This window comes from Hordeum vulgare, chromosome 2H (genome assembly GCF_904849725.1).
Source record: "Hordeum vulgare subsp. vulgare chromosome 2H, MorexV3_pseudomolecules_assembly, whole genome shotgun sequence".
In the NCBI taxonomy this organism is placed as follows: Eukaryota; Viridiplantae; Streptophyta; class Magnoliopsida; order Poales; family Poaceae; genus Hordeum; species Hordeum vulgare.
Window position 1 is genome coordinate 570174111 of NC_058519.1, and position 12235 is coordinate 570186345.

At 46.5% G+C, this 12235-nt stretch overlaps 2 protein-coding genes across 2 annotated transcripts; both read right to left on the reverse strand.

Annotated features, from left to right (window-relative positions):
* Window positions 1-1342: 1342 nt before the first annotated feature.
* LOC123427364 (vacuolar-processing enzyme beta-isozyme 1-like) lies at window positions 1343-5908 on the reverse strand. The gene is made up of 8 exons (XM_045111388.1): window positions 5641-5908; window positions 5365-5529; window positions 3248-3404; window positions 3076-3161; window positions 2769-2968; window positions 2428-2668; window positions 2114-2320; window positions 1343-2004 (listed from the first exon to the last, which is right to left on the reverse strand). The coding sequence occupies exons 1-8, from the start codon at window positions 5854-5856 to the stop codon at window positions 1822-1824; spliced, it is 1455 nt and encodes a 484-aa protein (XP_044967323.1). The 5' UTR covers window positions 5857-5908; the 3' UTR covers window positions 1343-1821.
* A 1594-nt stretch (window positions 5909-7502) lies between these two features.
* On the reverse strand, window positions 7503-11914 carry LOC123427363 (vacuolar-processing enzyme beta-isozyme 1-like). The gene is made up of 9 exons (XM_045111387.1): window positions 11270-11914; window positions 10444-10608; window positions 10105-10261; window positions 9895-9980; window positions 9591-9790; window positions 8969-9017; window positions 8698-8904; window positions 8051-8257; window positions 7503-7908 (listed from the first exon to the last, which is right to left on the reverse strand). The coding sequence occupies exons 1-9, from the start codon at window positions 11510-11512 to the stop codon at window positions 7726-7728; spliced, it is 1497 nt and encodes a 498-aa protein (XP_044967322.1). The 5' UTR covers window positions 11513-11914; the 3' UTR covers window positions 7503-7725.
* Window positions 11915-12235: the final 321 nt, after the last annotated feature.

Below are 12235 nucleotides of genomic sequence, written 5' to 3' on the forward strand. Positions count from 1 at the left end.
AAGCAGAGGAGCGGCCGGCGGCGCGGAGGAAGCAGAGGAGCAGCCGGCGGCGCGGAAGGAGAGGAGCGACCGGCGGCGCGGAGGAAGGAGAGGAGGGGCCGGAGGCATGGAGGGCGGAGAGGAGCGACCGGCGATGCGGAGGAAGGAGAGGAGCGGCCGGCAGCGCGGAGGAAGGAGAGGAGCGCCGGCCAATGAACACAGCGCACGGTGTGGATGCCGCAACCCCCCCCCCCCCCCCGTTTTGGGCGGTTGACCACATCCCTGTTTTGAGGGAATATTCTTGGCATCTGGTTGCCCGTGTCCTCCCTCGCCTCGGATCCAAACAGGTGCATCCCTCGCATAGAAGGGATATCCCTGCAACCAAACGCACCCTTAGTCCCCGTCGGGGGGCCCAACGGCGTTGCGCTCCGACGGTCCCTTTTCATCAGGCCACGAGGCCTCGGGAGGGGGATAGCCCCCTAGCGCTCCTTAGTACTCTCCCTTGCCTGGCCAGGCTGCCGCTCCGCACCGCCTTGGTCGTCCTTCCCACGCAGCCCCCGGAGCGGCTCGTGCTAACGCTCCGCGGGGGCGCCTCGAAATCCCTGACGTAGGTCGTGTGCGCAAGCCTCGCGAGACCGTCATATCAAGCCGCCATATCCCGAACGCAGCCATGGGACCGATGGTCGAGGAAGCTGCCACACCAAGGGAGCCAGATCTGGCGCAGGAGCTCCCATGGACAGAGCGGTGGCGGATCCCCGGGCGACCAGCCACCCATGCCTCCGCGCCTCACATGTCGCTGCTGAACACCACCCTACCGGCGCACGCCTCCATACGGACGTGAGTCCCCGTCGTCAGATCGTGCCTCGTGCCTCCACGCCCAGCCGGGAGGAGGAACAACCGTCACCGTCGCCTCCAGTGTCGCACGGGCTTTGCCCATCGACGCCCTCCGGCGGCGGCGGGAGTAGAAGGAGGATGTGGTTGGGAGGAACCGCCGACGGCTAGGGTTTCTCCCGGGCCGCCCGCGCGGGAGCGACATGGGAGCGGGAGAGGGAGGGGGTGTGGTTGGTCATTGTCATGTTCCTCCATGGGTCAACAATTTAGCAATTTTGGTACTAATAATGGCCCATCTATTCATTAGTACTAGATGATGCCCCGCACGTTGCTGCGGGAAACATGATAAACAGATGTATAAAGAGGTGTTGAAAAGCAAAAACTATTGCTAAAAAATATTAAGATTGCTCTTGTTTTATATTTTAAGAGCAATAACTCATATGAAGCATTTGACAAAAGATATGTAAAAAAGTGTAACATGATCTACATATATTTGCTCTAAAGTATATACCGCTTATGTCCATAACAAAAATTAGTGAAACAATATGTAGATTAGTGCACACATTATTACTTATGACCACATGCATAACTTGATGATGTGGCATGGTTACATGAGTAAAAATAAATATTTATAACTAAATACATGACTTGATAATATGGCATGGTTGCATGAGAAGAAAATATAGGTAGTGGGTTGCAACTATCAGAAGGCGCTGTCAACCATTATCACAACACTCTTCTCACAAAAGAAAAGATGACTCATGCATAGACATTCACATGCTCTTGCTACATAAAAATCATTGCCTTTCAATTGATTGCAGTCAAACTTAGTTTACAAAGGCACGACCACGATCATAAGCTACTGATTAACCCAATACACATGGGGCGTCATTGTTGGGTGCTTTCTTGTAGAGGTATCTATACCAGTGTATGTATGTACACCATATATGAGGCCTAGCTAGGAGCCTCTGGAGCATTTGGTACTGCTCCCATGTACTGCAGTGCAGCGGATCAGGCGCTGTGCCCTAGAACCAGAGGGTTCCACTTCCCCATGTCGTAGCCGTCGCAAGCGCTGATGCTCGCCTCCTTCATCTCGGCCTCGGAGACGCCATTGTTGCAGATGTTTGCGAACGCCCTCATGTGCCTCATGCCGTACTGAGTGAGTGATCCGCACTGGGACTCGAACACTCGAACCTGACAGTTGGCATCAAGTTTAGCAGAGTAAGTTCAACCAGAAACAGAAAGAGTGCAGCAGGGTGTTGCATGTGTTAATGGGGTTTGAGTAAGAAACTGTTACACTCACCATCCTCTTCAGACAATCCCAATCGTCTACCAGTGGCTGGCCAGAGCCTCTAGCAGCCTCGAGCATCGAAGGCCCCTTGTCCATTCCAAAGACAAGCTTCCCGATGAAATCGATACTGCTGTCCAGATGCTTCCTGTGTAGCACAGTTTCTTTGATCTCCCTGAGAGCCCTCTGCTTCTCTTCCGACCCCCCATTTAACTTCTCATACTGAAAGCAACAAGATACATTATCAAGACACAGTTGGCAAATCAAACACATGAAATTTAGTAACAGTGAAGATAAACTAGACAAGAAATAACCGGGATTTCTGTTACCTTCCTCCACATGAAGAGAATATCGGCATCTCGTTGATTGATTGCACCCTTGAGGCTGGGCATAGGCAGCGGCCTGTTTCTGATGCTTGACTTTGCAGGATCGAAACCTTGAAAGAGGAAAAGCATGTCCTCCTTGAATGTCTTGTCACCATACTCCATGACATGAGAGAGGGGTGCCGTTCTCTCTTTAACCACCTCGTACTGCTGCTTGATGCTTTCCTTCTTTAGATCTTGAGTTTCACTGCAAATTAAGTAGGATCAAATGGTTTAGAATAGCAAGCAAGCATCACGGTTGTAGATAACTGACACGAAGTTGTACATATACAGATGATGCTCATTACCTGTCTTCCATCCAAGAAACACTGTATGCATCACCTAAACAGGTATCATATTCAGGAGGAGGTGGAATTTCCATAGTAGGGCAGTATGCTGCCCAGCTATTTTCTTGCGCATTTGCTGCCGTTGTAACATAAATATTATGATCTTGTGGCATCAAACCCTCAAAGATGCTGCCACTTTCACACGCTTCAACATATATGATCTGCCAATTATTGTAGTAATTCTCTTAGAGATGGGACTCAAAGCATACATACTGTTTCAGATCAAAAATAATAATTTTAAGCGAAAAAGAAAAGAAAGGATACTTGCCATTTTCGAATAGCTTTTGGAAGCATGCTTTTGCCGTAACACTTTGATGAAGTCGTCAGCATAAACATCTGGTGGGTTGGGCATACCTACAAGCTTGATAAGGTTAGCTTAGTTATAGTACAAAGCAAATCAGCTGAACTACAAGGCCGTTTATGTGGGATTATGCATGTACAAAGTAAACCAGCAGCCCCATGATCCGTGTAGTAGATGAAGATGTGATCATTTGGTTTGCTGTTCACCACCTTCCTACTCCCTCCGGTAACCGCAGTTTTGTTCCCCAAGAGAACCGAGTAGAAGTTCTTAGCAGTGACCTGGTCACCGGTGTAGTCCTGCAATGCATGTTAAGCTGATCATCAGTCTTCTATAGGAATACAAACTCTATTTGAAGCTCCCAATCCATCTCTTATATATTTGAATTAAGGGGAACACAGCTCAGCCAGTAAGGTAATAATTAACGGAAGCGCTAAAACTCAGTCGACTGAGTTTTAGTGAAGTCTCAGTCGACCGGCGTACTATTAGATTTTCTTTTGCTACTTTACGACATGCACTGATGGTGTTTTGTGAACATCCACTGTATGACGAGATCCTATTTGGGCTGCTTTGTTTTGTCTTCTTTTTTCTTGCTTGCCGTTGTGGGCTGCTCAGTGGCTGGAGCCTGTTTCATTGTATGTCTGTGTTTTTTATTTGTTTGTTGGTCTGCCATTTTTTCTGTCTGATTTTCATTTTTCATCTAGTCCTTTTGTATATGTTTGATTCCCCCCTTTTTCCTCTCTTCTTCGTGTATTTTGTGTTTTCCTCATTTATTTATTTAGTTATATGTTGTTTCTTCTTTTATTTTCTATTTTAAATTTTTAAATAATTTGTTCTTTTTTCTTTTTTATTATTCACATATATATTTATATTGCACTAGCTTTCATTGTATGTTTTTTTGAAGGTCCTTTTCATTGTAGTAACGTGAGTTGTGTGAGTGTCCATAAAGCAACATATAGTTACATGTGTCATAGTTTGTCTCTAACTACAAGGAGTACAACGTGACTGTAACTTGAGGTGGGAGGCATGCTTGTCTATTTGCATGTCCACCACTAGAGTTGTAATTGCATATGTCGTAATATGCCTGCAACTACAAGGGGTACAACGTGACTGCAACTAGAGGGGATGGATGTTGCCTAGTTGCATGTCCACCATCGGAGATGCAAATGCATGTGTCGCAACTCGCCTGCAATCGCAAGGGATACAATGCGATTGCAATTGGAGGGGGTGTTGACTAGGTGCTCACGACAAGAGTTGCAACTGCACGCATTGCAATCCGCGTGCAACTGGAGGGGGATGTCGACCAATTGCATGTCCACCACTAGAATTGCAACTGCACGCATCACAACCTGCCTGCAACCGTAAAGGGTAAAACGCGGAAGCAACTAGAGGAGGAGGGACGTCGGCCAGTTGCATGTCCACCACTGGAGTTGCAACCACACATGTCGCAACCCACTTGCAACTCAATGGGTACAACACGACTGCAACTAGAGGGAGAGGGGTCAGTTGCATGTCCACCACTAGAGTTGCAACTACATATGTCATAACCCACCTGCAACTGCAAGGGACACAACGCGACTGCAACTCGAGGGTGAGGGGTCTAGTTGCATATCCATCACTAGAGTTGCAACTGCACATGTCACAACTCACCTTCAACTACAAGGGGTATAATGTGACTGCAACTGGACGGTGAGGGAGCCAACTGCATGCCCACCACTAGAGTTGCAACATCATGTGTTGCAACCCGCCTACAAGTGCAAGGGTACACTCGGAGTGCAACTGGAGGGGGAGAAATTGCATGTCCAACACTAGAGTTGCAACTACATGTGTCGCAACCTACCATCAACAGCAAAGGGTACAACATGGATGCAACTGGTGCATGTATGATATTTTTTGTCAATTTTCATTTTATATTAATAGTACAAAATAATTTTTAAATGTAAGAAGAAATAAAAAAAATGAGGAAAGCAGGAAAATGGATCGAAAGTGAAGGTTGTAAAATTGATCTGCCAAATAAAAAGAAGCTGATTGTGCTAGCCCATGAGCGAAGGGCTTGATGAGGCCTTATAGCAAGAAAAAAAAAAAGAAACTACCGATCCAGCCCAACATGAAGAAATTACGAACTAACGATATTACTTTCTACTATTACTGATTCAGCGAAACAGAGCGAAGGGCGACATGCATGACACGTCAGCCGACTGAGACTTTGCCAAATCTCAGTCGACTGAGACGTAGGCAAACCCAATAATTAATACGTACCTTGGGAACACCATGGTAAACATCTTTGCCTTTGGGATGGTTGATGACGATTCCAGGCCTTGGGTTGTCAGGGCTGTTGGCGATATCATCGTACATGAACACCACAATGTTCTCATCCTTGAGGCCTCCCTTCTTCAGGATCTGGTACGCGTGGCACACATCGGCCTGTACTTCGTGCCGTGCATCAACAGCACCGCAACAAACAATCGTTGAGCAAAGCACACGTTAACGTTACCAAAATTTTCATATAGTACGAGCTGCATTGAGGAGTCTCACCTGGTGCCGATAGTTCTCGTAGCCGGAGGAGCCGGCGACGAGCACGGCCCACTTCGTCACCTCTTCAGCCGGCGCTGACGGGCCAGGCGCAGGGGCAGGGGCATGCCCATTCTCCGCCGGCAGCCAGATCAGCGGCTCCCCGGCGGCCGCGGCCACCGCCAGGAGTGGGAGGAACCCACAAAGCCACCACGCAGCCATCGCCACCCTCGAGTTCATGTGCGTGTGCTAGAGTGCTAGAGGAAGAGAAGGCAGAGAGTAGTGAGGTGTGATCGTTCCGGTGGGGGGTAACGCCTCATTTTATAGCCGCGGCGGCGTGCAGGGAGCCAGGGATTGAAGTGTGATCGTAGCGTGGCGCAGGCACCTCAGTATCCGTAGTGGGACTTGCGTGGCCTGCACAATTATCCATCTTTGGCTTCAAAATGCCCGCCAAAACTTGCTAAGTGCCGTGATTTGGGCGGCGACCAAGCACGACGTCGCAGGTCGCACTCGGCGCCGGCGGTGGCGGTTAGCGTCATGAATTATCGGACAATGATAAGAGGAAAGGAAGATGGAAGAGGGGTGTAGAGTGTAGAGTGTAGACCCTCTCGTACGCTATTGTTTCTTCGCTGTGCAGCTTCTGCAAATGATGGAACTTGGAAGGAGGAGGACAGAGAAGCGTGATCAACTCAACTCACGATGACGCACTCGGCACCGGCGATGGAGGTTAGCACCATGAATTAGCCGGCGACAGCGCTTCGTGGTTTACGCAGACTCCCAGCTGCATCCATGGCACAACGGAAGGGGAAAGGAGAGGCTCGGACGCCTACGCCTTGCTCGGCGAGGCTCCAAATTTGTAGCAGGTGGTCTTCCCACGGTACTGCTTCTTGATATAGCTACGGGGCAGTGCCTGTTGAGGTGGTCTTCCAAACTTTTTCCAAGTGGAACCAAGAAATAAATTTAGAGCCACTTTGGGTCAATTTCTTCCCAAAAATTGAAATTTTCCAGATTTTTTTTCAAAAAATAAAAATAAGAAGTTGTACACTTTTTTGTCAATCTGGCCTAGTAGAAAACATAAACTTGAACGAAAATCCATATTCAGAGCCATTTGGGTCAAGACTGAGCCAAAAAAAAATCAAGAAAAAATTGTAAAACTTCTCAAAAATCCACACCCACCTTATATTCAATCTTCGATAGTTTGGACGACTTTTTTGAAGTACAAGAAAAGTTAGAACGAAAAATTCAAACCCAGAGCCATTTTGGGTCAATTTTACATGGAAAGTCTCGATAATCTGGCCCATAGAAAATAAAACTAGAAGAAAAAAATCCAAATTGGGCCAAAAAAAGTTTCCAGCAAAATTTGAAAAATTCTAAAAAATCTACACACACCTTATATTTAATCTTGGATAGTTTAAACAACCTTTTCCAAGTAGAAGAAAAATTAGAAAGAAAATTAAAATTAAGACCTACCAAAAAGGTTGACCTACGCTCCAAGTGTTCCACATACTCCCTCCGTTCCTAAATAAAAGTCTTTCTAGAGATTTCACTACGAACTGCACACGAATGTATATAGAGATATTTTAGAGTGTAGATTCATTTATTTTGTTTCTTATGTAGTCTACAGTGAAATCTCTAAAAAGACTTATATATAGGAACGGAGGGAGTAGTAAGTAAGAATCCAGTTGTTGAAAAAGCACCAACAAGGAAAGGGGAGGTCTTAACTTCTAAGCCACCTCCCAAGCCAAGAGCTCATAGGAAGAGGCCACCAAACATTGTGGATTCTCAAGAGAAAGAGTAAGAGGTGGATGAAGTCACAGCTGCTCAAGCAAAGGTTGCAGCCAAATTGTAAGTGATGCTGCAAGTGTCCAAGCTAGAACCACTGGAGCTAAAGGAAAACACACACACTTTTGTTAATTAGGAGTATTTGCCTTTCAATTGATTGCAGTGAAACTTACAAAGGCACGACCACAAACTACTGATTAACCCAACGCCACACGGGGCGCATTGTTGGGTGGTTTCTTGTAAATTAGTGCATGTATGTACACCATATGAGGTCTAGGAACCTCTGGAGCATTTTCTATTTGTTCCCATGTACTGCAGTGCAGCGGATCAGGCACTGTGCCCTAGATCCAGTGGGCTCCACTTGGCCAAGTTATAACCGCCGCAAGCACTGATGCTTGCCTCCCTCATTTGGGCCTCAGAGACGCCATTGTTGCATATGTTTGCAAATGCTCTCATGTGTTTCATGCCATACTGAGTAAGTGATCCACATTGGGATTCGAAAACTCGCACCTGACAGTTGGCATCAGTACACGGTAAGTTCAACCGGAAACAGAAAGAGCGAGGTAGTGCAAATGGTAAAGCCGAGCAACAGCAGAACCTCCATGTGTTGCATATTTATGGAATTTAAGTAGTAAGAAACTGTTACACTCACCATCCTCTTTAGACAATCCCAATCGTCGACTAATGGTTGACCAGAGCTTCTAGCAGCCTCAAGCACTGAAGGCCCGTTTTCAAATCCAAAGACAAGCTTCCCGATGAAATCAATACTGCTGTCGAGGTGCTTCCTGTGTGCCACAGTTTCTTTGATCTCCCTGAGAACCCCCAGCTTCTCTTCCGACCCCCCATTTAACTTCTCATACTGGGAGTGATAAGATACATTATTAGCAGATAAAGTTGGCAAAACAAAACACTGGCTATAAAAATTGAGGCACAAAACTTGGGCCTGTCATGAGAGGACATGAGCTTAAGCTGAAAGTGAGTGTATGAGCTCAAGCCCTTTCAAATTGTATGCTATAGTTTGAGAGTATTGTTGCCATATCTTCTCAGCACCATGAAGCTGCATTTGTATTTAGAAGCCTAAGGTTACAATCCTATCATCTCTTTTGAGGCTTCTAGTTAAACCCGACCAAAGACTCCACATAGGTGTTACTCTGATTGGACAATGTTAAAGTTACTCTGAAGCAAACGTATTTATGCTAAGGATGAATTAGCAAATAAGGTAATAGCTAATAACAGAGAAGATGAACTAGATGGGAAATGATTGAGGCTAACTGGACTGAAGAAACAACTGGAATTTACCCTCTTCCACATGAAAAGAATGTCAGCATCTCGTTGATTGATTGCACCCTCCAGGTCGGGCAAAAGCAGCCTGTTTGCAACGTTGGAATTTGCAGGATTGAAACCTTGATAATGGAAAAGCTTCTCATCCTTGAATGTCTTATCACCATACTCCATGACATGAGAACCCTTATCGAATTCCTTTGATTTTGATGTTCTCGATTTAACCTGCCCAAGAAAACAGTGACTAGATGCCACTAACCACTATGAAGAAAGTGTACTCGAGACTTACCACCTCGTACTGCTGCTTGAGTGTTTCCTTCTTTAGATTGTGAGTTTCACTGCAAAGTAGGATCGGACAGTTCAGAAACGCAAGCGCCATGGTTATAAATAACTGATACAACAAAAATGCTCTAGCAGCTGATACTACTTCCCGAGCGGCCAAGCCTATTAAGTCATCTTCTTTATGTATTCGTGCATCTTTGTTACTACCGTTTACGGGTGCAGTGCGAGTTATGAATTGTTTATGTGTTAGTCAGGTAGCCAATGATCGCAACAACACACACTTATGTGGTGCCTTCTAGTGTGATGAGACATTATTGACCATCAAAGAATACTTAAGTGTGTCTTGTAGTGAGTGATGAAGTAAGAATTTATTTGCCCTGGCTCTGAATATCAGATTACAGATACAAACTTTTAGGGTTAACAATGAAAAAACAGGTCTCAACATGAGCATTGAGCAATAATCCAAACATAACCATACCAAGTATTGCTAACGCATATCATACAGCTAATTAAAAAATATATAAAGCCCTGTAGACATACCTTTAGACAAATTTTAAAATCATGCAGGTTTATGAGATGTTAGAAAACAGATCAGGTGTCAAGCATAATATTTTACAGTTGACGTGTACCTGTCTTCCATCCAAGAAACACTGTAGATGTCTCCTATACAGGTATCATATTCAGTAGGAGGTGATGATTTCATCCCAGGGCAGTATGCTCCCCAACTATTTTCGACGGCATTCGATGCCGTTGTAACATAAATATTAAGATCTTCTGGCAATAAACCCTCAAATATACTGCCACTTTCACATGCTTCAACATATATAATCTGCCAAATTGCAATTCTAATTAGGGACAAGACTGCAAGTATACTGTATCAGATTAAAAATATACATTTCATCTCAAGGGAAAATGAGAAGAAAGGATACATACCATTTTCGAATAGCTTTTGGAAGCATGCTTTTCTCGCAACACTCTGATGAAGTCGCCGGCATAAAGATACGGGGTGTTAGGCATACCTACAAACTTTCTACGGTTAGCTAATTTATACAAAACAAATCAGCTAAACAACAATGTTAATTATTGTACCGGGCTAGTCCCCTTTCCATTAAAGTTAAACAACGTTCATGTGGGAGTATGCACCAAGAACACCAGGACCCCCATGATCCGCGTAATAGATGAAGATGTGGTCCTTTGGTTTGCTGTTTATCACCTTCCCACTCCCTCCAGTAACCGCGGTTTTGTTCCCCAATAGAACTGCAAAGAAGTTTTTAGCGGTGACCTGGCCACCAGTGTAGTCCTGTAATGCAGATTAAGTTGGTCAGTCTTGTAGGAACACAAGTACACAATAGTACGCCTTTGTACATCAAAAAACAACACTGAAGCTAGCAATCCATCTCCTATTAAAAAGTGCAATCTACTTGAAGGTGTGAAATTAGAGTTCTTGTCTGAATTAAAGGGAACACAGCCAGGTAATGATACCTTGGGAACACCGGCGTAAACATCTTCGCCTTTAGGATGGTTGATGATGACTCCAGGCCTTGGATTGAGGTGGTTTTTGGCGATATCATCGAACATAAACACCACAATGTTCTCCTCCTTGAGGCCCCCCTGCCTCAGGATCTGGTAGGCATGACACACATCGGCCTGTACGTCGTGCATCAACAACACCACAAACAATCGTTGAGCAAAGAACTCAAAGAATTGTTCAGTGGTAGTACTTCGACAAACTACTGATAAACGAGCGGCATTGAGTTATTATGACCATCATAACATACAAAAATAAATTTATTGGCTAATGGCGCTCAGCCGGACTAAATTTATGTTCCAATCAAATGTATGCACTTAGACAAGAAGCACGGAAACATCTGATCAGAGTACTTAAACTACTAATCTCTATTGTAGTGGGCTGAGCTAGTGGCTGGGGCTTTCCAACAGAGCAAGTAACTAGTCCTAGTATATACTTCCTCCGTTCATAAATATAAGATGTTTTGGATATTTCAGTATGGAATGGACTATATGGACTGAAATGAGTGAACAAACACAGTAAAACTTGTCTATATACTCCCTGAGTTCCATAATTTCACTAGACTATAGAAGGAGGGAGCACATCTGATTCAGAAAAAACTTCGAACATCATATATTTATGGACAGAGAGAGTACTTGGTAAAAGAAGAGAGCAAAGAATGGCGTGGAACCTCCCACAGGAAAGGGAAAGTTGACCAAAAGTTGTACCAACATTTCAGTTCGCAGTCGCCCTAGACGATAACACCGCTACTCGCATCCGAGGCCACCGAGGGAGTCTCACCTGGTGCCGGTAGTTCCCGTAGCCGGAGGAGCCGGCAACGAGCACGGCCCACTTGGTCACCCCTTCCTCCGCCACCGGCGCGGCAGAGGCAGGGGCAGGGGCAGGGGCAGGGGCAGCAGCACCCTTGTCGGTCGGCAGCCGAATCAGCGGCTCCCAGCTCGCCTTCGCCCGATCCGCGGCCACCGCCAGCAGCGGGAGGAATCCACAAACCCACCACGCACGCATCGCCACCCTCGAGTTCATGTGCGCGTGCTAGAGAGAGACAGAGAAAGCAGAGAGTAAGGCGTGGTCGTGCCGGCGGCGACTGGGCCCGCGCCTTATAGCCGCATGCCGCGGACACGTGGTGCGCGAGGTGAGCGGGTCGTCGCCCCGCGAAACGTGACGCCGACGCCGACGAGGCGGCAGTTCGCTCCCGCGGTAGCGCCCCCGTGGTCCGTCGGATTTGCGTGGCGTGGGCGGATTTCCCGTTTTTTGGCTTCGAGATGCACGCCTGGGCTCGCTGAAAGGGCGCCGTGGTTTCCTACCCGATTTCGGCCGTGACCGAGCACGGCGTCGCACCCGGCGGCCGCGGTGGCGGTTAGCGTCGTGGATTGGGTTAGCGGACTGGTAGGAGGAAGGGGGTGTAGAGCTTCCCACGCTATTGTTTCTTCTCGGGCAAACGGGCAGTTTTTCCTTTTCTTAGCAAAAGATAGCTACCGAACTGTGTCTACTAAAGTGATGGGAGGGCAAACATGGGCAAAATCCACAAATTTGATCTATTGGCGCAAAAATTTGATCTATTGATCAAATGGGAGGGCAAACATGGGCAAAAGATAGGTACCGAACTGTGTGACGCCTTAACCGTAGGCGCCACACCCCCGACCATGCTGGTGTCCGACCCCAACCCACCCCCACGAGTGTGGCGCCTTAGCCGCATGTGTTGCACTTACAATTGTGTGGCGTCGAGCGCTTAGGCGCCACACTGCC

Excerpts from the sequence above, each read along its gene's own strand:
- LOC123427364 (XM_045111388.1), bottom strand. The coding sequence starts at position 5,856 with ATGAACTCGAGGGTGGCGATGGCTGCGTGGTGGCTTTGTGGGTTCCTC. Across the intron at positions 3,405-5,364 it reads TTTACCATGGTGTTCCCAAG|GACTACACCGGTGACCAGGT; the intron begins GTACGTATTAAT and ends CATGCATTGCAG. Across the intron at positions 2,321-2,427 it reads TTCTCTTCATGTGGAGGAAG|TATGAGAAGTTAAATGGGGG; the intron begins GTAACAGAAATC and ends TGTTGCTTTCAG.
- LOC123427363 (XM_045111387.1), bottom strand. The coding sequence starts at position 11,512 with ATGAACTCGAGGGTGGCGATGCGTGCGTGGTGGGTTTGTGGATTCCTC. Across the intron at positions 9,981-10,104 it reads TGGGGGTCCTGGTGTTCTTG|GTATGCCTAACACCCCGTAT; the intron begins GTGCATACTCCC and ends GAAAGTTTGTAG. Across the intron at positions 8,258-8,697 it reads TTCTTTTCATGTGGAAGAGG|TATGAGAAGTTAAATGGGGG; the intron begins GTAAATTCCAGT and ends TATCACTCCCAG.